The 26,664-nt window shown below is 40.9% G+C and overlaps 2 protein-coding genes across 8 annotated transcripts in view; both read left to right on the forward strand.

Annotated features, from left to right (window-relative positions):
- Positions 1-12,683, forward strand: part of pknox2 (pbx/knotted 1 homeobox 2) — a 115,510-nt gene extending 102,827 nt beyond the window's left edge. For all 6 annotated transcript variants that reach the window (XM_026328359.1, XM_026328356.1, XM_026328361.1 and 3 more), the window contains 4 exons: positions 8,581-8,700; positions 8,968-9,044; positions 9,478-9,656; positions 10,364-12,683. In XM_026328359.1, the coding sequence (XP_026184144.1) occupies positions 8,581-8,700; positions 8,968-9,044; positions 9,478-9,656; positions 10,364-10,629 (642 nt within the window). In that variant the 3' untranslated portion in view covers positions 10,630-12,683. The remainder of the gene's footprint in view (positions 1-8,580; positions 8,701-8,967; positions 9,045-9,477; positions 9,657-10,363) is intronic.
- A 6,458-nt stretch (positions 12,684-19,141) lies between these two features.
- LOC113143267 (pannexin-3) lies at positions 19,142-24,766 on the forward strand. Of its 2 annotated transcripts, XM_026328795.1 has the most exons (6): positions 19,142-19,229; positions 19,502-19,698; positions 22,112-22,254; positions 22,631-22,845; positions 23,249-24,000; positions 24,427-24,766. In XM_026328795.1, exons 2-6 carry the CDS (start codon positions 19,515-19,517, stop codon positions 24,483-24,485), a joined length of 1,353 nt encoding a protein of 450 aa, XP_026184580.1. In that variant the 5' UTR covers positions 19,142-19,229; positions 19,502-19,514; the 3' UTR covers positions 24,486-24,766. The 2 variants fall into 2 exon arrangements, with proteins under 2 accessions (XP_026184580.1, XP_026184579.1); XM_026328794.1 differs by having other exon boundaries at positions 23,249-24,766.
- The last annotated feature ends 1,898 nt before the right edge of the window (positions 24,767-26,664 follow it).

Genomic DNA, 26,664 nt, shown 5'->3' on the forward strand with positions numbered 1-26,664 from the left:
GTATCATCAGTAAGGCCAGTCTTTGTCTGGTTTTGATGCATGTCTATAGATATAAATAAAAAGTGAGAGCAAGTAAGTTTAAATAGCGCTGGCCAGAAGAGACTCAGTTTCAAGTAGGTAATTCTTCTATTGTTGGTGAATATCTTTGACCCAGCCCAGGAAGAGTACTACATGTGGGCTGGGAATTGAGTACAGCCCCATCACTATTTTGCAGACAAGCCCTGAGTAATCACATTCTCGAGCTCGATGCTGCAAATTAATTTAACCCCGTTTTCCCCCAGAACACACATACCCCTTAGACTGAGGGGGGATAAGGGGAGGGTTATCTATGTGACACCGAGCTGCAACTGTAATGAGTCTTTTTTTGTGTGAAGAGTACGCTATTTTCATACAGTATGCTTCCTTGTGAAGGATGTCATTGCATCCTTCATCATAAAATTTAAAGCCACTAATACTGGTACAATGACAAAGGCAGATTAATAGGACTGATTTATATGATACAAAGTTGAATATACAGACAACGTAAATGTATAGTGTATGCATTTAAATAAAGATCTTTGCAGAGATAAGATAAACTATTAATTCCTGGGGGGAAATTTGTAGCAAAGAAAATATAGTGCAGATATTGTACACATGTACATTTACCAATTGTGATGGGCATTAACCTAATCCAAAAACTACTCTGAAATTCTGAATGAAATTTTATTGCATTCACAAGGAAGCATTGGTTACATATTGTAACCCAAGATTCTGTAAATTGGGTGCACTGAAGAAAAATTCATCTATGCCCACATGGCATGGGACCCTTTGCCTGTAATGAGTGTCTCAATCATGGCCGCAGCTCTCAGAAATAAGCAGCGACTTGGACAGATTTTTTTCTAAGAACTGAACCAGCCGTTTCTTCAGCTGGCTGGAGGGACTAGTGGGACCCAGAGCCCCGAGGACTGTGCCCAAATCACAGAATTTTGGGTTACAATACATAACCAACGTTCTGTCTCATTGGGGCGCAGCCCTCTGGGCTATCGCTAAAGGGGTCAAAGTGATAGCCAGAAATGTTCCACCCCCACTGACCACCTGCCTTGAAAAAAAGTGAGTGCCAGGTGGAATGCACAAGGATTGGTATAGTAAAGCACTGAGCTCTAACCAAATCACTCCTCTAACAGAGATAACAGATGGATGCCTGCATAGCAGCCGTGTAACAAATGGTGCATGACCCTCGACTTACAACTGGGAAGCGCCCAGCACAGTGTGAGAAAGGGATGAACTAGCAACATCCACCAAGTAGGAACACACAATGGAACATGGGGATGCCCATGAGTCCACAGGCAGAGTAAGCCTGTGCAATAGTGTCACATAGCCAGTGAGACAGGCTTTCTGCGGAGAGGCGTGAGTTTGGACAGCCATCATACGTTGTGATATGAAATTTCAGTATTAACTGGAGAAAAGACAAAACCATGGGGAGGGAGCACACAATGGAGGAAAAGCCATTTTCCATGCACCATTGCTGAAAAGCAGCCCATTTTGCTGGATAAGATGCCATAGTAGACAGAACGCATGCACCCTGGATAGTAGAGATGATGCTCAGCGAAAATCCCAAGACCTCTAATCGTTCCCTCTCAGAAGCCAGACCTATAGGGGCTTCCCTATCACTGAGGGTCTGAGGATTACTCCCCCCAAACTGCGAGAGAGCACCCTGCCTCCCTGGGATTTTCCATGGAGGACATGCCAGCATGTGCTTCAGCAGTGGAATCCACAACACTCCAGAGCTATCAGAATTACTTCCAGAGCCTCTTCCTGAACCAGAGACAGCAACAGAGGGATCAGAGAGATCAGCGGGAAAGCACAGAGAAGACATTGAGGCCACAACCAATGATCAAATGTGTCTACCCCCAGTGGGGGATAGTCCCTTTCCCACAGAGAGTTACTGTGCATTGTCATGAGCCACAAAGAGATCCACTAAAGCCTGTTCGAACCTCTTCCATACCTAAGTCACCAGGCTCGGATGGAGAAGCCAGTCTCCTGATCACGGGCTGCTGAGAGGCATAATATCACGTTGCATTCTCCTGCAATGTGCAACCATTTTACAGAGAGAAGGTGTACATGAGCCCACAATAACACGTGGGATGCAAGGGAGAGGAGACACACTGAGCACACACCGCCTTCCTGTTGAAATATGCTGTTGCTGTAGTGTTGTCCATCTGGACCAGAACATGACAGATCATTTAACACTAGGGAAAAGTGCCGTAGAACTTTCCACACTGTGAGCAGCTCCTGCTCATTTATATGCATCATCTCCCTAGGTGACAACTGTAATATTCCCCTCACCGGGCGGTGTGATGTTTAAGTTTTCTCCTTCTAATAAATTTACAGAGATTTCTAAAATTTTGATTTCACTTTGTCATTGTGATGTATCGAGTGTAGATTAATGAGAAAAAATGAATTTAAACAATTCTAGTATCAGACTGCAACATAACAAAATTGAAAAAAGTAAAGGGGGTATGAATACTTTCTGAATGCACTGTACATTCCCCACACACCATCAGAACGGGTGCCCACGTGGACAAGGAACAATCTAGCCAGGGTGCTTTAGGAAGCCACCGAGGGGCAGGAGGAGGTTGGTCAGAGGGGAGAGGAGCCAGAAGTGGTGGTACCGACGGAGCAGGGATTAGGAGTGGGCCTCAAATTTAACCCTCAGGGGTCAACGAACGTGCTGGCACGTTTTATGGCATCTTCTCCTGATAACGCCGAAACAAACTTAAATTACTTGGTCAGTTTTGATCGTACAGGTAAGAGCAATACATCATTTGAATCTGTAAAGTGTACACTTTTATTTATATACACACATAATAACAACAAAACGCAGTGCTTATGTAAAATAAAGAAAGCAGACAGCGTGCACTCTGCCTTCTGTCTCTGTCGTCTCTCTTCACAGACACGTAAATAAAACAACCTGAATCAGTGAATACTTGCCTCAAAGACATGAAAAATATATGTATCGAAAGCTTGAAATGTTTTCTTTTAAATGAAACAAGTCGAAAACAAATCATGTCTTTTTACGTAATCTGTATGAAACTAGGGAGCGGTACGTTTTCTCCTGTCTCACCTCATTACAGCTAATGTGATCCTGCCTCACACTGAGCGCACTGTTCATATGGAAATAATCTGAGGTGAGCCAGGTTATTATGTGCACACCCCCGAGAAATGGCATAAAACATCAAGCTTCATCATAGAATTTACTTTTTTTTTTGCACGTTTGGATGATGGCACACTACGTGGGTGCAAGGCAGTGATGAAGTGATGAAGAGTTTACTTTGTCCTCAGGAAAAAAGTGACTCAGATGACAAACGTTTGCATCTGCATTGCATATCAGTAATTCCCTCTCAGCCACATTCTGACTGAAAGGCTCATTATGCTGCTCATTATGTGGGTCTTTGTCTTCTCAGGTAAATCACGATTATTCATAATCAGACACGCCTTCCTGCATATGTCACCAATGACACAGAACATGAGGGGAATGGTTAAACCCCTCCTCTACTCAAAATGCATTTTGTTTCTCATTTCACTGTGATGTTTGTTCACGGTCACATATTTGACACTAATTATTATTTGTATATGTACACTGGCTATATGTATACTTTGTATTGTATACTGGCAAGTCACACTCATTGGATGGCACTCTTTTGACAATAATATTATACTGCTGAAAAATTAAAAATGTTCATGTTCATGCTGAACTATAACTCCTAGCCTGCGTCCAAAATTGCATACTTCGCTACTATATATGTTGGGTTTTTTTGTTTTTATAAAGTGCCTTGAGATGATTTGTATTATTGCTATACAAATCAAATTGAATTGAATTGAATTGATTTATATGTAGTATATGTAAACCAGTATGTGGGGCAAGTAATATGGCATATAGTATGGGAAAAACAGTAGGTGAGAACTGTTCAGTTGACCCACCATTTTCGCCTGAATTCTGGAGTGTGCATATGATGGACACTTCGCTATTCCATGGGAGAGGAGGAGTATACTTCCCTACCATATAGTATGCGAAAACAATAATGTGAGGCGAGTAGTAAGTTCCAATTGGTAGCATATGACAAACAGTAGGTGAGAAGTACCCGGATGACCTACTACTTCCGCTTGAATTCTGTAGTGTGCTATCCCATGAAGCCACGGGAGAGGAGACGTCATATGCCGAAAAGGGCAGAAAGCGCAGACACGGTTCAAGTGTCCCTCAGGGAAAAATGTTGTTCATTGTGGTTAAATTGCATTTGTTTAACATAATCTGGCTGATTTATTGAAATTTGAAACAATGATGAGATGATTTTGAGAATTTAATCTGGAATTTCCTTCCATATCTATCTGTCTAATCATTTTTACACACTGCTCGTTGTTAAGCAGTCCAATGAGATTAGAAAATTTAATAGAATTAAAACATAGCTGATGTTCGCATGGTAGAGTGGGCTGCTTAAATATTTGCACTGCTGTGATGACACGACACATGACAACATCAACATGGTGGATGTAGTATGTCCAAATTCCATTCATACTACCCATATTCATACTATAGAACATATATTTTTAACAGTCAGGAAATACATTTTTACTCAAGTGTAGTACTTTCCATCTAGCCATTCATCTTCTTCTGTTTATCCGGGGCCAGGTCATGGTGGCAGCAGCGTAAGAAGGGATGCCCAGACTTCCTTTTCCCTGGACACTTCCTCCAGCTCTTTCGGTGGTGACACCAAGGCGTTCTCAGGCCAGCTGAGAGACATAGTTCCTCCAGTGTGTCCTGGGTCTTCCCTAGGGCCTCCTCCTGGTGGGACATGCCCGGAACACCTTCTCAGGGAGGCGTCCAGGAGGCATCCAGAACAGATACCTGAGCCACCTTAACTGGGTCCTCTCTCTGGGTCCTCTCTCCTCACCCTATCTCTAAGGGAGCGCCCAGCCACCTTGTGAAGGAATCTCATTTCAGCTGCTTGTATCCGAGATCTTGTAGCTCAATCTACATTCCTACTCTCACCTATGGACATGAATCGAGAGCTTCGCCTTTCGGCCCAACTCCTTTTTCACCACAACGGACCAGTATATCGACCGCATTGCTGTGGACTGATCTGTTTGTCAATCTCACGTTCCGTCCTTCCCTCACTCGTGAACAAGATCCCAAGATACTTGAGGCAAGATTTCTCCCCTGACTTAGAGATGGCAAGCCACCTTTTTCCGGTTGAGAACCAAGGCCTCGGACTGGTTCTGATTCTCATCCCTGCTGCTTCACTCGGTTGCAAACCACCCCATTGCACACTGAAGGTCCTAGCTAGATGCAGCTAGCAGGACAACATTATCTGCAAAACCTTGCCACCAAGGAGCTGCCAAACTACCTTGGTGACTCAGCTTGGGTGATGGGTGGATTGGCCTCTGACTCCTCAGCCTCTGCTTCCTCTATGGAAGGCACGTGGGCGGGGTTGAGGAGATTCTCGAAGTATTCCTTAGACCGTCCAACAATATCCCCAATCGAGGTCAGCAGCTCTGCACCTCCATTGATGGCAGAGCATTGCTTCCTGCTTCCTGAGGTGCCAGACATTTTTGCCAGAATTTCCTCGAGGCCGACCGATGCCAGTACCCATCAGCTGCCTCAAGCCAGCCAGACTAGATAGGATTAGCTTGGCAGCATCCCTTAACTCCGGTGTCCACCACCAGGTTCAGGGATTGCTGCCACAACAGGCACCAGAGACTTTACGACCACAGCTCCAAGCAGCTGCATCGACAACAGAGGTAGAGAACATGGTCCATTCAGACTCAATGTCCCCAACCTCCCTTGGGATCTGGTTGAAGCTCTGATGGAGGTAGGAGTTGAAGACCTCTCTGACAGAGGGTTTGGCCAAACATTCCCAACAGACCCTCACAGTATGTCTCACAGTATGTTTAGGTCTTCTAAGTCTGTCCCGCTTCCACCTCTCATGAACATCCTACTCATCACCAGGTGGTGAGCAGTTGACAGCTCAGCCCCTGTCTTCACGCGAGTGTCCAAGACATACGGCCATAGGTCAGATGACACGACCACCTCCCATGTCCTGGTCCCATGTGCACTGATGGACACCCTTATCCTTGAACATGGTGTTCATTATGGACAAACTGTACAAAAGTCCAATAACAGAACACCACTCGGGTTCAGATCGGGGAGGCCGTTCTTCCCAGTCACGCCCCTCCATGTTTCACTGTTGCTGCCCACGTGAGCATTGAAGTCTCCCAGCAGAATAATGGAGTCCCCAGTTGGAGCACCTTTCAGCATTCTTCCCAGAGACTCTCACCGCGAGCAACTCCAGAGTAGAAGAGTCCCACTCCTCTCAAGGAGTTGGGTTCCAGAGCCCAGGCTGTGCGTGGAGGTGAGCCCGATTATCTCTAGTCGGTACCACTCAATCTCCCGCACAAGCTCAGGCATCCCCCCCCCCCCAGTGAGGTAAAATTCCATGTCCCTAGAGCCAGCTTTAGCATCCAGAGATTGGGTTGTCGAGGCCCCCACCTTCGACTACTACCCGATACACATTGCACCGGCCCCTTTTGGATCCTCCTGCAGGTGGTAGTTCCACAGAAGGGTGGCCCCATGTCTCCTTTTCGGGCTTTGCCCAGTTGGGCCCCATGGAGGGAGACCCAGCCACCAGGCACTAGCTTTCGAGTCCCAGGCCTGGCTCCAGGGTGGGGCCCCAGCTTCGCTGTACCAGGCGACGTCACGGTCCTTGTTCTCATTCTTTTCATAAGAGACTATTGAACCGCTCTGGATCTTGTCCATCACCAAGGACCCGTTTGCCTTGGGAGACCCTACTAGGGGCATATAGCCCCTGACAACAGAGCTTCTAAGGTCATTCGGACACTCAAACCCCTCCACAACGATAAGGTGGCAGTTCAGGGAGGGGAAATGTAGTAGCTATTAGATAGTATGCAATTTTAGATCCACTCCTAGTGTAAGACAAGTGAAAATGCTGCCCAAAAGAAAGAGCTATACTGCAGACGTCAAAGTGCAGGTAATAAAGTCTGTAGCTGAAACAAAGTTTGTGTGAGTGTTGGCATTCAGACAACCTGAGAGAGGAGGAGGAGACACTGTTTCATCTCCCAGCACTCCAGTGTTGGCGCAGTTGTTTAACATTACTTGACATGGATGAATGAATTTCATAATCCAATTCTGCTTGTTGTTATGCCTAGCCTATGTTCTTCACAGGCTAATTTTGACTATAGTTAGTATAATTAGAAATGTGACTTATACACCGAAGCAACTTATATGTTTTTTTTCTGTTCAACAAGGCTGTTTTTGCTAAAATCAACTTATACTCTGGTGCGACTTATAGCCCAGAAATACGGTATATAGTCACCGTATTTCAACAAATGGCATTAAAAATGCACCAGTCCAACAATATGTTATATGTTCATCTTTCAGTTCTCTGATATCAGCCACAAGTAAATCAATAAAAACAGGGGACAAATATATACTTTCATTTTTTTTAAAAAGTAAGATAAACAGTTGTTTAAAACAGCTGGACACTCTGGCTTTTAAGAAACATTTCTCAAACGGAGCAATATTTAATGTGTTTAAGGCCATTTTCAATATTGATTAATACACATTTGATGCCCTAGTAAGTATTTGTGGCAGCAGCAGTGCACATGTGGAGTCTTGTCATAATAAACTACAGTGTACAGGATGTGCACAGGCTTATGAGGGTACATGTCACCCATTGTGAGTGGGGCTCACTTACATGATTATAATACTTTGTGGACAACAATAGAGATTTGTGGCACCGTGGAAGATGATGTATCAGGCATACATACACACGATAATTGTGAGTAAGATACATTCATTGTTGTGTTGGATCTCTTTATTGCATTTATTATATATTTCTGTTACAGCACTATACAGTAGAATCACTGGATTTGTGCCTTTTTTGCAACTTCCCTGTTTAGTTTGCACTATAACCATAGCAATATCACCTAAACAACATCAGAACACTAATATCCTCAAGAGAATCATGGAGTAAAAACAGGACTCCACACAAATAGGGCTCTGTCAGACCAAACACATGACTCACACATACACACATCCGTATGTACACTTGAAGGATGTCAGTACTCTGGGATCACGTCCTTTGGCACTCTCATGTTAAACCATCACATCTGATTAATGATTTCTCACTGAACATAAAGACATGCTAGGTTAATATGAATGAAAAAACAAAAGCAAACACAGTCACACTTTGTAAGAGCTTCCCACTGATTCAGGACCAAACTGTGCAAATCCAAACTTTTGAACTTGTGAGCTCCAGTCTTTAAACTCTTTGTAGAAGCATCAAAAATAATACTGACCCTCCTGTGTTTCCACATATCAAGGGTGTGTTTTTTATATTTTAAGCATCATTACTCAAACTCAGTTACCATGGTGACACTTGAGGAGGTATTTCTGCCCTTGCCACAGAAAAAAGATAGGTAATTGGTAGTCTCCCTTTGTTTCCGTGGCAACAATAACTCAGCCTTGCTGTCCCCTCATTTTTCCTTTCCTTCCTTTCTGTTCTCTTCCTGCCATCTGTTGTAAAGGTAAATGTGGACCTGTCCTCTCTATTGGACAGTGAAGACAAGAAGTCCAAGAATAAGAGGGGAGTCCTGCCCAAACATGCCACAAACATCATGCGCTCCTGGCTCTTTCAGCATCTCATGGTGAGGCAAAGTGTGTGTGCATTCTCTGAAATGTTCATATTTGCAGTCCTTTTCAAGGGAAGTGTTATGCAGTGGTACAGTACCTACGGAAACACTGCGTCATGTAATTGACCTTGTCTGGTCAATCAAGATAATGTATGTGACATATTGTATATGGAGAGTAGTTCAATTAGGAGGTTTAAATGAATAGATGAGAGAATAGAGAATTTCAGTGTTTAACATAAGAAGGTAGAAGTAAAGCAGTGATGTGTTTCTTCCTTCTTTCAGCACCCGTACCCAACAGAAGATGAGAAAAGGCAGATTGCAGCACAAACAAGTCTAACACTTTTGCAAGTGAACAACTGGTAAGATGCTGTATTCATAAAAGACAAATAACAGTTTCACTGTATCTATAAAATCCTTATGTGCACATGTAGAGATAAAGATTAATTTTACTGTAGTAAAAATATGAGAGGCCACTGTGGCTCAGCTGAACTTGATACTGGTGCTCCTCAGTACATTGCTGTTGCTGTGGCTCCATCTCCTGGTTGTATATGCCAAGTGCACCTGTGACCAAATTGTGTCTCCCTATTTACATGTATTCACTATTTTAATTTGAGGGATGCAATGTTTTAGAAGGCACAGAATTTTCATTGAAGTGTATGATTTTTTGTCATTGATATTTCTGTATCAATTTTGTAGCCTATATCCTAGCAATAGATTTTGTATTTTGTACAAACCTTTTTAAATATATAATGATGTTGTGTGTAAACCTAGTATTGTATCTTTTTTACCCAGGTTCATCAATGCACGTCGGCGTATTCTCCAGCCAATGTTAGATGCCAGTAACCCAGATCCAGCTCCGAAAGCAAAGAAGATGAAGTCACAGCACCGTCCCACACAGCGCTTCTGGCCCGACTCCATTGTGGCCGGAGTTCTGCAGACGCACCGATCTCAAACAGGAAACAATTCAGACAGTATGCCAACACTATGCCAACACAATCTTCCCAAGAAACAAACACAAATAGTCTCTATACAATAAAGTTGTTATATTGGTCCTAAATTCTACTAAATATTTAATCACATGCATAAAGATTAAGACGCGTGTGTATTAGTAATTCTTAACCACTAGATGTCACTATGGACAGTTCCCCTCTATATATTGGGTAAGATGTGAAGGTAATGGTCAAGAAGGAAGGATCAAATTATTGAAATTATTAGAATACTCCTATGCACTTAGTTATATCTAGCCACACTTCCACCATAATATTACTGCACTGTGACTATGATTTCATGTAAGTAGTGAAACTGAATACTCCCAAGATTAATCTACATGATTGAACAAAACATAAAATTGATCAGAAGAAACTGTGCAAGTTATTTGCTTTAAGTGATGAAAAAAAAGTTAGAACAGTGAATAAATGTCCACTCCACCTCTCTCAGATTGGAGACTGCAGATGATGTACATATATCATTCAAAATCCATTCATCTGGGGTCTTCTTAATCCCATGAAATCATCATCATTTTGATAACCATTTGAATCTATAATACCTTAAAAGAAGAAAACCTCAACTCATGAGTTGTACTTTTGGAGTAGTGTGTGCCTCTGCCAACTAAAGCTACAGAGTTTATAATTGCATATCCTATCCTAACCCCTCCTCTGTTTTCCCTGCCCACATTTAGATCCACTGAGTATGGACAGCCTCCAGTCGCTGTCCTCAGACTCAGCCACCCTGGCCATGCAGCAAGCCATGCTGGGAGCTGATGACTCCATGGATGGCACTGAAGAGGAAGAGGAAGAGGAGGAGGAAGAGGAAGAGGAGGAAGGAATGGAGGAGGAAGAAGAGGAGGAGGACGTGGAAGAGGAAAACCACAGGGGGAGACAAATGTCCAGCGGAGGAGGGGGAAGGAGAGATCTTAGCATGGAGCACAGAGAGGAACTGGAGTAGACAGGGGAAGAGTGAACTTTGACCTCAGTTGTCCACTTAATACGGCCTCATTCAAATATAACTTGGACTTTTGAGAGCATTTCAAGGAGTATTAGATTTTCTCCAGATTCATCAGAGACTCTTCTGCAGAGCCTAATTAGACACAATGACCATCATGATCATGATTATAGAGAATGAATAATATCTGTTATTTCATTTTATTACAGTATGTTCTCATGCAGTCAGCTCCAGAAACATTTGGATAGCACATATTTCACTCTATAGCTCTTTTTATTTAAGGAAAGTAATGGGCACAGAAACTAAAGAGTTGAAAAGATTACTGTCCATTTTGATTTGAAGACATTTTACTGTAACAGTTTAAAGCTTGATGCTTTCAGCAAGCTGTGACATTTTGAGTCTTTTTTTTGGATTCAAGTTACAGTGAAGTGAAAATGGAAATGCTGGATAGAAAGTTCAAAAGTCTGGAGTAGTTGCACATGCATCATAAAACTAAAGGTCTTTGCACAGTTAGAATCTTTGACTGTATTTGTAAACAACTACATAACTGAATGTAATCTGTCCAACTATTTTGGCCCCTTGATTTACAGAAAGGGCTGCAGCTTTTTTTAAACTGTTTATTTCATATGACTGAAAGTGCTAAATTTTCAACTGACAGTCCACTAATGTTACGGTTAATGTGTCATTTGACTTTCCAAAATAAAATTGAAGAGCACAAAAAGAAAGAAGAGTATAAAAAAGGGTGCTGCCCAAATATCTGCAGACATTGACTGTATGTATGCTGGCTTCCACTGCTGGGACATCATTCATGCCTTTTGAAATGACTCACAGGTTCTCAGGTCAAACAACACTCTCATTTGATGTATTTCATGTTCATGAATTTGCTGCAGCAAATCTTTTTGAGCATGAATTTTCAAACAATCTATTTTTCCTTCCCCCATGAGCAAAAAATAAAATAAAAAAAAAAGTAAACCAGTGTATACTAACTGCACATATAGTATGTATATTAGATTTTTCTTATGTTTGCATTCTGGTGTTGAAGGTTTGCATATTTATTCTTTTTTTGCATGGCCTCAGAGGGTAGCCAAAGGAACAACATGACAATGAGAGTTGCTTCTGCATAGAGTGTAGCTTTTGCAAAGCTTTCTGAATAAGGCCTTTGAAATACATGGTGGCCGTACACATACTTGACGTCAACTGTTAGAAAAACATTTCTGTATTTTTGTGACCTTGGATTATTCTGTCACTAAATAAGAGCATGGCAACCTCAGCCACTTACCATAGACTGTCTCACCCACCTCTCAACATAAAAAAGTCATACAAACGCAGCCAGTGACTTTGAAATCCCTGACCGACAGAGCCAGTGTCATTTACTGACTGTTTCAAGGGGGATACAGTTTTGAGGAAAAGAAGAAAGAGAGATAAAAAAAAAACTGAGTACTAATGTCTCTTTCAATTTTATGTGAAGGATTTTGAAGAAACTGTGAAACATTTTCAGCTCTGTTTTGTACTAAAACACAAATGGAGTCACTTGTTTCTAATGTGAAGATGTCTAGAAAAAGAAAAAACATGTTATATAAATGTTCTGATTGTTCATTGTGAAGTATGTTGCTCATTATTCTTCTTTGCTTGATGGCTTTTTTAAATGGATCTTCCAGAGCAAGTGACAGACAATAGGAATATTTCTATTTCATTTGTATACTTTGTTGTCATAATCTATTGTGTTTCAATAGACCATTTTTAATAATTAAAACATGTAAAGGTACTGAATTTGACTCTGCCTATGTTTAGGCTAAACTAATACATCCAGGGCCATAAATCTCACAAACAGAAAGTAGACAGATTAGTTCATGAGAATATCCAGTATCCAGAGTAGAAACAAATCAACAAAATATACTAGACAATTAACATGAGTAGTGTTCCTTGTGACACATACCAGTATCAGTATCACAGCAGAGCAAAACTTACATATACATAACACTTCTGAACCCCGTCAGGCCCTACTTCATTGTAACATATTCCCAAATTACAGAGTTAGTAGCCTAAATATTGGTTTAACGTCCCACATTTTCCTGTCACATGGGAAGGTTCTCACCCACTGGTTATGACTCTAGCCTGTGATTTAACTTGCTAGAAGACACCCACCCAAATACTCTCCCACTTTTTCAGTCAGCTACCATAAAAGAATCCAACAGAGCTTTTGACCATGGGGTTTTAACTTTTGAAATGTGGATTCTGGGTAATCACTTCTGTGGGGGTTTGCTTCATGAGCCACATTGTATTGTTTTTGTGTGGTTTGGGTGTGTATGTGGGTGTGTGTTTGTATACTTGTGTAGAGTTGCATCCTTGAATTATTTTCTGCCCCCTTAAAGAAGGTCAAACCTTGATTGTAGTAACATTTTCTGATAGGAGGAATTTAAATTGTACTGGCCATGGAGGGCTTCAAAATAATTTATTAATTATAGGCAACATATGACGAGTTGATTAGGCACTTGATATTACCATTTGGAAGCTCTGCTTAAAAGTTCTCAAATGTCAGTTAGAAATCACCCATATTTACAAAAGCGGCCTGAGTAAAAAAAAAAAAAGCACAATATGATTATTCCAATGGGGACTTTCTGTACAGGGGGTCAGATGGACAGACTAGCCAGACTCATGTGAACAGGAAGAACACTAGAGAGAAAATTGGATAAAAAGGAAATATAATAATCTATCCAGTTGCTAAAGAAAGGCATTTTAATTTAGCATGGGATGGCATTTGCTACAGAAGGAAGACTGGTCATAAATCATTCACCATTTTAAAAAAAATATTACTGAGTAAATGTTTTGGCTGTATACAGCAGAGTTCAAGGTTCAGTGAAAACCATGGTGGAAGAACAATTAGCTACAGTAATTCATTTTACATAAATAGACTATTAGAAATGATGACATATGAGAAACAAAACCTATGGGCCAATGGGCTGTGCAACATCTAAAAAACATCCTTGAACTTCATTATAAGGTTTTTCCCTTTGTTAAAATTATTTGAATAGCCTGACACTGTCATGGTCACTGTTACTAGCTTCCTGTGTGTGGGACTTTTCTTTGTGCTTATTTCCTGTGTCCCCTGTAGGTAGTTCTCAGTAGCTTTATGTTCATCCTCACAGATTAGTTCGACCTGTATCTCCTGGATCTGGTTATTCCTGGATTAATCTTCAAGTGAGAGAGCATGTTCTCCTGAGTCTCCTGGATCTCTCTCTGTTTTCTGTGTGTTGTGTCACTAAGTTCTAGTTCCCATGTTTCAGCTTCCCTGTGAGTAGGCCACACTCTTTGCAGTCTCTCCCTGTTCCTGTGTTCTGCATCCCCGGTCTCCATTGTTTCTCTTGGCTCCCTTTTTCCCTGTAAATCATCACGCTCCTCTTCCTCCTTATTCCTGAGCCCTGTGGTTCCTGGTTTCCAGTTTCCCTAATGTGAGTCCCCCTAGGAGGAACCACACTCTCCTGAGTCACCTGTTTCCTCTGTTCCTCTGTTCCGTCATTGAATTCCAACTACCCTGCCATACTCAACCGAATCTCCTGGTCTCACTGTTCCTGTGTTCCATCTTCCTGGACTCTGGTATAACCCCTGACTCCAGTGTCCCTGTCTGACTCTCACAGGTCTCCCTGGTTTCCTTCTGTTCCTGAGATCCATATCACTGGACTTCAGCTTCCTTTATCCCTTATGGTCTCTGTTTTTCCTGATCCCACGTTGCCTGGTTCCCCTGTCCCCTAGTACAGCTCCTGCTCCTGAGTTTTTTCTGTGCAATAAAGTTTTAAGTCTGCAAACTTGGGTCCTTAAGAAATTTATTTATATACCAAATCATAACAGGCACCTATGTGATGTGCATATAAGTACTTGTTTTCCTAAATTATGACATATCATAAAAGACAACCCATTGCTTACACATTCTGAAAAGGTCACCAGTCTATTACAGGGCTGTTTAAACAAAAACTCAGCCCCCTCACAGTACCATATCATCCAAACAGAGCATTTTGCTCTGAGTGCAGGTCTACTTGTGGTTCCCAAAGTTTCCAAAAGTAGAATGGAAAGCAGAGCCTTTAGCTATCAGGCTCCTCTGTAGGTAAAGAGGGGGTCTGTTCTGGGACTCTGGAACACACCATTGACCCCTCTTGGTGTTGTGCCAAAGGAGCAACATGATGATGAGAGTTGCTTCTGCATACAGTGTAGGTTTTACAGAGCTGGTGCCTACCTGATGATTCTGTAGACTTGCTTGCCCTCTCACTTCCACACATTAATGTTAGTAGGATTGTAAGGAGAGAGCAGAAAGCAAATTAAGATGTGCCCAAATATCCAAGGCACCATGAACAGTGATAACACCGACAGGGTATAATTAACCATACCAGTGGGTCTTGGTGAACAGGATGGGGAGCATTTTACCCCTTCTCTAATGGTGCCTGTGAAACTATTGGATGTGGATTAGAATTGGACAGTGGTCTTGTCATGGGGCTCTGAGGATTTAGGAGAATATAGCCTGATAATCTCCACTCTAAGGCCACATGCAGGGCCATAGAAAGCTTCCCTAGGAGTGTTCACCCATTTCTTGGCACATTCTGTTCTGCCTAGTGGTAACTGGTATGTTTGACTCCTAGGCATGCTTTAGTTATGGTGCTATATGTCTAGATTGCCAGAGACTTCTCATTCTATCCTATCCCACCCTATCCTATCCTATCCTATCCTGTCCTATCCAATAAAAATTGTCATGTTCCTCGAAGCACAGATCGAGGTGGAGGAGTAGCTGTAATCTTCCACTCAAACTTATTAAACTTTCATCCTCAGAACAGATATAACTCATTTGAGAGCCTGACTCCTAGCCTCTCAAATCCAAACTGGAAAACACGAAAACCTGTTCTACTTGTCATTGTGTACTGTCCACCTGTCCCTTACTCAGAGTTTTTAACTAAATTTACGGACTTCCTTTCTGATTTAGTGCTTAGATCAGATAAAGTCATTATAGTGGGAGATTTTAACATTCATGTAGATGTCGAAAATAATAGTCTCAGCACTGCATTTAATTCAATATTAGATTCAATTGGTTTCACTCAAAATGTTAATAAACTCACCCACTGTTTCAACCATACCCTTGATCTTATTCTGACCTATGGCATCAAAATTGATCATTTAATAGTTTCTCCCCAAAATCCTCTTTTGTCAGATTATTCTTTAATAACTTTTGAATTTAAGATGATGGATCATGCAGCATTTGGAAGAAAATTCCACTACAGCAAATCTTTATCTGACAACGCTGTTAATAAATGTAAGAAAATGATCCCACCTTTATTTACATCTATGCTGAGTACCAACACAGTGGAGGGCAGCTGCCTCAATCCCACTCCCTACCAAATTGATCATGTTGTTGACAGTGCTGTAGCCTCACTGTGTGAAACGCTTGATACTGTGGTCCCTCTGAAAAAGAAGTTAGTCAATCAGAGATTAGCTCCATGGTACAGTTTACATATTCGTACCTTAAAGCAGGCATCACGAAGGCTGGAAAGGAAGTGGTGTTCTGCAAATTTAGAGGAATTTTATCTAGCCTGGAAAACCAACTATTAGAGATAAAATTCAGCAGATGCTGCCTATAGCTGCAATTAATGAATCTTCTACTACAGTAGCTCTTGAATCATCTATAAGACCTCAGTTATGTTTAGACTGCTTCTCTCCCATAGATCTCTCTGAATTCACATTAGACTTGGTAAATTTATCTCTAGTATCAAGCTGCATACCACAGGCCTTTAAGACTGCAGTAATCAAACCCCTACTCAAAAAGCCTAGTCTTGATCCAGGTGTCTTGGCTAATTATAGACCAATATCCAACATAGCATTTATTTCTAAAATCCTTGAAAAAGCTGTTGCTAAGCAGCTATCAGGCCACTTACACAGAAATGAACTATCTGAAGATTTTCAATCAGGATTTAGAGCACATCATAGTACAGAAACAGCAGTGTTAAAAGTCACCAATGATCTTCTCTTAGCCTCAGATAATGGACTTGTTTCTATACTTGTCCTCCTAGACCTTAGTGCTGCATTTGACAGTATTGACCACAGCATCTTATTACAGAGACTGGAGCATGTGACTGGTATCAGAGGAGCAGCATTAAAATGGTTCCAATTCTATTTATCGGACAGATTCCAGTTTGTTCATGTCCATGATGAACCTTCCACACGAACAAAAGTTAGTTATGGAGTTCCACAAGGTTCTGTGCTAGGACTGATTCTGTTCACCTTGTACATGCTTCCTTTAGGCAATATTATTAGGAAGCACTCTGTTAATTACCACTGATATGCAGATGACACTCTTTATCTATCTGTGAAACCTGTTAGCAAAAACCAGTTGGCCAGACTTCAGGCATGTCTAACTGACATTAAGGCCTGGATGACCAGTAACTTTCTATTTTTAAATTCAGAGAAAACAGAAGTTATTGTATTTGGGCCTTAAAACCTCAGAAATAACTTTTCTAAAATTATAGCTACTTTAGATGGCAGAGCCCTGGCCTCCAGCACTACTGTGAAAAACCTTGGACTTTTTAACCAGGACATGTCCTTTAATTCACACATAAAACAAATCTCTAGAACTGCTTTCTTTCACCTGCGCAACATTGCCAAAATTAGGAACATCTTGTCTCAAAATGATGCAGAAAAACTAATCCATGCATTTGTTACCTCAAGGCTAGATTACTGTAACTCATTACTATCTGGATGTCCCAGTATTTCCATAAAAAGCCTTCAGTTAATCCAGAATACTGCAGCCAGAGTCCTGACAGGAACTAGCAAGAGAGATCATATTTCTCCTATATTAGCTTCTCTTCATTGGCTCCCTGTAAAATACAGAATAGAATTTAAAATCCTTCTTCTCACATACAATTCTCTTCATGATCAAGCTCCTTCATACTTTCAAGACCTCATAGTACCATATTATCCCAATAGAGCACTTCGCACTCAGAGTGCAGGTCTACTTGTGGTTCCCAGAGTTTCCAAAAGTAGAATGGGAGGCAGAGCCTTTAGCTATCAAGCTCCTCTCCTGTGGAACCAGCTCTCAGTCTGGGTTCAGGAGGCAGACACTCTGTACTTTTAAGGCACGACTTAAAACCTTCCTCTTTGACAAAATGTATAGTTAGGGCTGGTTTGAGGTAATCCTGAACCATCCCTTAGTTATGCTGCTATAGGCCTAGACGGTGTTGCACCCTGGAAATATGTTAGAAATTTTTTGCTTTGACAATGTATAAGTTAAGTTTACGAGGGGAACATAATCAATTTAATTACTATTTTGTTAATTTGTTTTACGGCTAAGAGGTCAGGGGTAATCATTTTGATGACGTCATTTTTTTTTTAGTATGTGCAGAAAGCGAGAGAGCGCAGTGCATGTATTAGCAGTGTGTGGGTAAGATCTCTGTGTGTAACGCTAAAGAAAAACTCCAACAGTGAATTGGGAGAATAAACGTTGTAGAGAAAAGGAAAAAAGGGAGACGAAGTCTGATTCAGTCTTGTCTGTCGAAGGGTGCAACAACTGCCCGAGGACTATTGGTGCACTGAGCTCCCCTACGCTAACCCTTCTCTCCCTTCCCTTCCCCTCTCCTCCTCTCCTCCTCTCCTCCCCATCCCATGTATATTGCAAGCTAATATTTTATATGAAGTAATGACATGACTACCTAAATGAGTTACTTGTTTCTCTTAGGACAATTAGCACCTAACTCTAATCTTCAGAGCCTTTTTAGCATCTTTCAGCCGATTGTTTTTATTGCAATCCAGGGCTATAACTTGGAAAATAACTCTAGATCTAGAGCTATCTAGATTCTCGCCCTGACATGTGGCCTTAGAGTGCTAAACTCTTTGGAGTATCTAGTAGGACTTGTCAGAGATCAAAAACAGTGCCAACAGAGTCAGTAACAGATATAAATTCTTTAAGTGGACCACCAAAAACACCAGTCTAACTGAATGCTATATTTCTAGTGTGTGTTGAGTGTGTAAATAACTACTGCTCGCTAACAGATTAACCATCAGACTAAAAGAAGATATTTCATTGAGCACTTCAAATCTAGTGTGCAAAAGAGTACAAATCAATGTCTGATCAACGTAATGATACAAGATTCTTTTTACATGGGTTACTTTTCTTTTCAAATATACTGCAAAGGTCAGAAACATGACCATCTCTATGTATGGCACAGTATTTAGCAGTAGTTCTGAGGCAGAAGTGAAGTAAAAATAGTCTCAGAATGACAGGGGCTGACAATCCCACTGGCGATGGTTCACTTTTTTGAAGTGGGCCACAGCTACAGTACTGCATACACACACACATGCACATACACACAACTCCTGGGCCCAGAGCTGAGTACTGGAGGTCTGCTGCAGTCAGTGCCATCTGGGCGCCTACATGCTCCCAGATGTCTTCTCTGTAATTAGAGCCAGATCCAGCTCAGCCTGGTCCAGCCCAGAACCAACCTCTCATTTACCAAAGGCCCTCCCTGAATACTTAAAGAGCTTTCCAACACCGTGCAGGTCTTTAGAGCAGCCCTTTGGATCTGAAAACATACTTTATAATAGTATTACTAGAGAAAGGTAGAAGAATTAAGGTAAGGTGGTTACAGCTTTCATCATATGTTTTTTTACTTGTTAATTGCATTTCTGATTGTTGAAAACAAATCCACTGCTCTGGTTCTGTTTAATCTCTGTAGATTCATATTGTAAGGATTTCTGCTTTAATATAAAGTATCACATACAATGAGGACTGACAGCAAAGATAAGATAAAGTCAAGTAGTAATTTAAAGTGCTGAAAGGACATGATACAGTATCTTGGATTCCTACTTGACTGTGTCAAAAAATAAATTTTTTTCTTATCACTAGGTAGGTGTTCAAAATGTCCATTGCCCAGGCAGCGGCCAAAGCCATGCTATCTGATGCCCTCCTGCAGGAGGACTCTGGGATGAACAGGATCCATAAGCTGGAGCTGGAGCTTCCACTGGACAAGGTCATCAAGTTTGTGTCTGTTGGCCTTCCACTGATGCTGGTATGCATGGCCTTCGCCCGTGAAGTTTCTCTGGGTGAGCAACTCTCTGTCTCTATCCTTTTTTATAACCTATGTTAGGCCATTTGTTTTGTATTCCATTTGCTTCTGTCCCTAATTATACCCTATAGTCATGAATTTTATTCCATGCTTGTGTTTTGATTTTGTGGTCTTACCACATTTCAACAATGCTGTTTGTAATGTCCTCTGTATTTTACAGTATAATGAATATGTACTGTTTGTTTGAATTGCTTTTTTTAATTGCTATACTGCGTTCAGTTGAACCTGTGATAAGGAGGAACATCATACATACTAATAAAAACAAACCTATCATTTCTGTGGCCCATGGTAGTTAATTCAAAGTTAACTCAAAGGCCTAGACAAAAATTAAAGTCCTCAGATACCAAAGAATTGTATCTCTAGACCTCAGTCACTCGGATATGTTTTATTTCAGGGCTGAGTTAAAAGTCCTGTACCATGACAACTGTGCACAGTATGCTTTTTTCTTTGAGTGTACATCTTCTCATCCCTAACAAAGCCTTCTTTAGATAACTAAATGTTAAGAACAATAACAATCAGAGCCATAATTACACAGCACTTTCCTTAGCAAAATTAGGGTGCTGTGAAGCAAGAAGACAAAAACACCTAAACAACACTTATCATTAAAGAAAGACATTGACTGCTGGCTCCATTACGGCACAGTAGATACCACAGTAGCAATAATGATATGACAACATAGAATTACTGAAAACACCAAATCTATTGAGCAGTTTATTGACTGTTCTGCTGTTTACTTTAGTTCCATTATCCAGTGTGTGTTTTCATGGACATTCAAATGACACAAAAAGCACAACTGACAATCCAAATGACACATGGCAAATCCACAGCACAAGTTTTTAGCTGAGGAGGCTGACTCCCTTGACTTTGAATGAAACATTGTCTTTCCAGAGCTGGTCTGCAATCAGCCTGATGCTCCTGATTCTAATTGCCATGGGGAATGATTGAAAACAGCATCCACTAATGTCACACTGTAATTACAATGCAAAGTTTTTATGTGGTAGCTCCCTTCTATTTGAGTCAATAGAGAAGATATGTTGATTAACTAAGGTTGTGTGTGGTGGTGGGGGGGTGACTCAACTGATGGATCTTGGCTGCCTATCTGTTGGGTTGTCAGTTTCAGTGCTTGATTGGGCTGCTGTCTGGAGTCTTGTTTACTTGCACCTGGACTCTCAGCCAAGAATTCTTGTACAAAGCACAAATGTGGAGATGATTTGCCAATGTTAATTGGGGAGTGGGAGTAGGACATAAGAGCAGTGGCAGAAATTTAGGCTCCGTTGCTTTGCCAAATGGCTTTCAGGGGTATGGAGCTGAGGGGCATTTCATGAGAAGGCATGTGCGTTTTGTTGTTTTTGTTTGTTTAAAATTACTTGTAAATGCATGCACCGACTTACACTCTCACAAGCAAACTGAAAAAATAGATTTCCACAGTAAGCTGCACACAGATGTGTCAGCCATTATTACAACTACAGCAGTCGTCATAACTTAAACCTAAGTATCTGTGTAGCTATTGTTATTATTGTGTAAATGTAAGATTAAACTCTTGGGAAGTCTAAAAAGCAGTAGACCATTTACCAGTATTATTTCCTTATGCCACATTATACAAGTAGGTATTAATCAGAGTGTTTTATATTAATATGTTTTCATAATTGGAAACATATTATACTATACAGAATGCTTGATCTTGATGCCTTTAAGGGTTTGTGAAGTGACAGTTTTGAGGATAGAAGATGTGATAGGCAGCTTTATAGAACCTCTCTAGAAATAATAGTGTTTCATCATATCGGTGGCAATAATGGACAAATCATCATCTTATATTCCTGCCTACAGTATAATTAGACATTGTAACAACAGTCTAAAATGAGGTGGACTGGCACACAAAATCCCATGACGGTAAATTAGTGGCAATATGTTTCTACTCACAGAGAGCTGGGCAGCTGTGGAGGGTGCTTGTAAAAAATAGAAGCTCCATGCTATTCTTGTAAGGCTGTGTAATAGGTGAGGCACACCCTTGGTGTTTCCCTCCCAGACTCCCTGTTTAAGGGTGGAGCACCCATGGGAAATGACAGCTGGGTCCACTGTGTGGATTCATGTGGTTGGACTACATATGGATATATCAAGGTGAACTAAATATAAGGTGGATTAGCCAAGTTTTGGAATGGGGTCACCCGTGATTTTTAAAAGCCAGTTTGTCATTTGGAAAGATGTTAGTAGTCCTGAGAAAATCCCAGGAATTGAAAGTAAAAGGGCATGCAGCTTACATGTTTGTGTCTTGTAGTAGATCTCCAGAACTAAGCAATCTCTCACGCAAATTGATAAAACAAGGAGGGAGGAAAAATCAGTTCCATATAATAGATCATAATGTAACAGATCAACATTTGCTTATTCTGCAGGGCCTCAGATCACCTGTTTCCCTCCCAACAATTTCACTGTCAAGCAGGCCAGCTACATAGACACATACTGCTGGGACTCTCTCATGCATCATGAGTATGACAGCAATGGGAACTTTGAGGAGCGCTCTCTTTGGGTTCACAAAGTAAGTTGAGAGATTTTGATCAGACTTGCTTGACATTTCCCAACAAGAGTAGCTGATAATTTTGAACTGTTTTCTCTTTTCTGTAACTTGCTAGATTTCAGTTGAAAACATCAGTGCAATAATAAGAAAGAGTTGATGATTTGTTAGTAAAACCATTTGCAAAGTATTCAGACCCAGTGCAGTTGACAATTAAGGCCAACTCAGAATCAGAAAAGTTGTTCTAAATCAAAACTTGTGCTTGTCCATTTGTAATTGAAGGTTGTGAAGCCATAGTTTTTGTGACTTGTCTGCTTCTTCTCAGGCACTTTCTTTTCTTTTTCTTTTTCTGCATCTGTATCTCATCTGTGTCACCTTTTTTCTCTCAATATCCATCCAGATGTTCCCTTACTCTCTTCTCGCCATGGCAATGCTGATGTATCTGCCAGCTCTGATCTGGCGCCAGCTCGTCATGCCCACACTGGGCTCAGACCTGCTGTTCATAATTGATGAACTAGACAAGTCATACAACCGTTCAGTCAGACTGGCACAGAGTATTCTGGATATGCGACAGAACACTAAGAACCCCCTCACATTTCAAGCTGAACTGCAGAGGTAAGAGACCACTGACTGTCAGTTTCGAAAATGAAAAGGTATTGCTCTTCACTGTGAATCTGTCTCAAATAAAACACAACATGTAAAATGTTTATGTTTTGAAAAACTCAGTGTCCTGATTTGTAGCCTAACCAGAATATGCCATCTTAGATTAAACTTTAATCATTCCTGTAGAGAAATTGGGTATTCGCAGGAGCAAATAAAGCTGATTTGCCAGTGAGAAATACTGCCTAAAGGCTACAGAAGGGATCTTATACTGCGTGTTTGAATCTCTTGATAAACTAGGAAAATGTGGTTTGGAGTTCTTAGTAGAAAATTGTGTGTGGTTGGAAGACTCTCAGCCGGAAATGTGTGAAGCTATGAAGAACATGGTTCTGATTTTCCTCTTCTTGTGCAATTACAGAGCTAGGAAGAAGCGATACTTTGAGTACCCTCTACTGGAGAGATACATGCAGTGCAAACAAAACTCCTACTTCCTTGTTAGCATGCTTTTCTTGCGTGGGTTCCTTCTCCTGACCTTCATGAGTGCTGCCTGTCTCTACCTGGCCTACTTCCACCTCTCTGCCTTCTTGCAGGATGAATTCAGCTGCTTTGTCCGCACGGGCATGTTGCGTGGTGAGAACTGGGTGCCAGAGCTGGTTCAATGTAAAATGACTGGCCAGTTAGTCTTCCAGGTGATAAGCGTGGCCAGTGGCGCAATCTATATCCTGTTGGCTCCCATTGTCATCTTCAGCCTGATTCGGCTTTTTGTCTGGGACACCACCTTCATCTCTGTGTATGATGTCCTCCCTGCTTTGAATCTCATCAACCATCACAGGCTATCCTGCCCACTGAATGACCTCAATGTTCTCCTGCTGTTCTTGCGTGCCAACATAGCATACTTGAAGTCCTATGGAAAGGTGAGGGCATTGTGCTCACTGGCACCACCACAGGTGGGAAATATCACTGCAGGGCAAGGCTTAAACACAATGCTGACCCAAGAAGAAATGGAAGAACGTGAAGAGGCTGCAATGGAGTTGGCAGAGGAAGTGGAGGAGGCCAAGGAGGAAGGGAAGCCCAACTTAGTGGATATTATGACTGTTTTGGGAGCAGCACAGGGAAGAGTGGTAAACTGCAATGAGAAGAGGCCTCTGGTGGAGGAAAATATGAGTCTGGGTACTGTAACACTTATCTACACACTCAAACGCATACTGCTTGTGGCTATTTTCATCTACATCATTTGGGATGTACAAAAAATTATTAAATGACCTCCAGACTACAGATACAGGCTCTGAAAATGAATAGCAAGTGCTCTAAATATAAGGAAACAAAAGTAGATCTCACTCAATACAGAATAAGGTCATCTATTCAAGCAGACTTGAAGAGGCAGTTTGAAAGACATTTACAGCAGGCAGTGAATTGTTTTGGTATAATTGCTTGTCTGCATTGCTTATAACTTTACTGCTTTTAAGTATATTTTTGAAGAAAAACTAAATTGACTATGTATACAATAGCTAGAAGATCCTAAAAGCACTGGCTAATATAGAAGAGATAGATTTGTGGTACATCATAGCCTTAACTGCCCTCTCTGTCTTTTCACAGAGCCAAACCTCCACGGGTACCATGAGTTGAAGGAGACTACACCATTTAGTCATTACTAGGGCCCCTATGGACTGAATCAATGTGATAACAGTGGGGGGATTTGGACACCCTCTACAGTAGATTTTCTGAGTACTGTACCCACAAAGCTTGTGGACACCAATCAAGGGTTTCAAAAGTCTGAAGACCAAAAAAAAAAAATCCTGTTTTAGAATTATAGGTGAAAGTGTTCTGGCTGGAAATGTCAATGGATTTAGATTTAGTTTCATCAGTTTTCAGCAGCCGTGCATCTGTAGCTGGCAGATTTTCCTTCTGTCTCTTAGGTTGGTTGTGTATATTTTTATGGAGCTAGGAATGGCTGATAGTCAAAGGAAATTATGCCAGTGAAAATATCTTTGGTAATTAAGGTGCAATAGCACAAAGCATAAGTCATTTGGTACTTGATCATAGAGTTTAGCAAAAACTATTTGTCCTCATGACTTGGTTAGATCGTGCATGTTGAGCAACAAGAGTTCTGAGATTATACCTTATATTGTATGTATATTGTATTTCACTGTCTCTCAATACAGATGCCAGTGTCATTTTCTGTGACTTGTATTTTATGAACTTAAGTGGCAATACTGAGTATTGTAATATATGTACTTACTTTTTCTTTGCTTCCTGCTATTTTATTATATACTTTAAAATATAACAATAAAATAAAATATAAGCAAAAAAATTTTTTGTCTTTTTTTTAATTTAGATGTTTACTTAATTCTGAATAAATGAAGTTTGTGTAGCTACTTGTTTTCCCCCACCATTGAATCCCAGGTTACAATTTTGCACACATATGATTTACATTCATAAATCAGGAAATTTGATCATCAGGCTTTCAATGTAACATATGAGAAAGTCAAACTGAACTATCCTTTTAAGGACAGCAGAGAGCCACTTGTTATTTCAGGGCTTCTATTTTTAGTCCCTGTATTTTCAAGGCTAGGAGAACTAAGTGCTGTTTTCTGTGCACAAATGTCAGATACTTGTCTACAAAAGGTAGACACAGAGTGTGGAAAAAATAGTTTCATTAAGACCATTATGGAAAGCCCTGGCATATTGTTAGTTGGTAGGTTACTGTATACTGTGTTCATTTTTTCAGGGGTTGGCATTATGTTTTGAATGACAAGCATGAAACAATATTGTTAAAGCTTTTATTTAGAAGTGCTAAGTTTGTATCACATTCATCATAATGATACATACAGGATGGTGAAATCAGTTGAATTATGACACTGGTATCAAATATCAGTGGTTTTTGGTCAAAGTGTTTGTAATTCGTATTAAAGTTGTATTAACACATAACACAGCAATCCGTATTTGTACACACATATGGGCCTGAAATTATTGCTTTAGAATAACAGTGGTGTACTTAGCAAAATATAGCATGTAATCATTTGGAGACAGATGGCAGGAAAGTTGCTTAGTGGTCATACACTGGTGTACAATAGGAATGCAATATAGATCTGACAATTATAATGAACAAGTGCCCCCTTTCCCCTTTTTCTAGTCCAATAACAAAGCATGCATATGTGTGTGTGTGTGTGTGTGTGTGTGTGTGTGTGTGTGTGTGTGTGTGTGTGTGTGTGCGTGCGTATGTGTTGTGGATTTTATAGCAAAGAAGCAATGAATTGTGTCAGGTAGTCAAGATTTTGTAGGTTGCCTGATAAAATGGTACCTAGGCTTTCATGGGGCTCTTGTCATCAAGAGTCATGCATGTCAGATCCCCATCCTGAATAAAGCAAGAAAAGGAAGACAGCTGTTAATGAATGAGCTCAGCAGTATATTTTGAATGGCAGTAATCTTAATTCATAGCTTAACACAAAGACAGAAATATTAGTGTCTTATATCCATGACAATATTTTTGTATTGGCTGCAGCTCGCTGGCTCAGGCCACTTGAGGGCATCATTGAGTCATGCGAATGCCACATTGCCAACGTTGTTTTGAAAGCAATATTTTAATTTAGGGCTGCATCACAAGGTGGGTCACTCTTGATATTTATAATTCCAGTAATCAAAACAAAGGAGAATGCAACCCTTATCAGACATTCACCAGGCCCAGATTCCTCTGCCAGAGTCTATAAATGCTTCTGTGTCACAGCCAATTTCCCAGAGTCAGTGTGAGGAGGCTCATGCGCCTGTGATTAGAGCACTGCCTTTTCGGAATCAAGAAACTGCTGGCAATCTTTACTAAGTTCAACTATGTCAGTA

The sequence above is a fragment of the Mastacembelus armatus genome, chromosome 14, assembly GCF_900324485.2.
Source record: "Mastacembelus armatus chromosome 14, fMasArm1.2, whole genome shotgun sequence".
In the NCBI taxonomy this organism is placed as follows: Eukaryota; Metazoa; Chordata; class Actinopteri; order Synbranchiformes; family Mastacembelidae; genus Mastacembelus; species Mastacembelus armatus.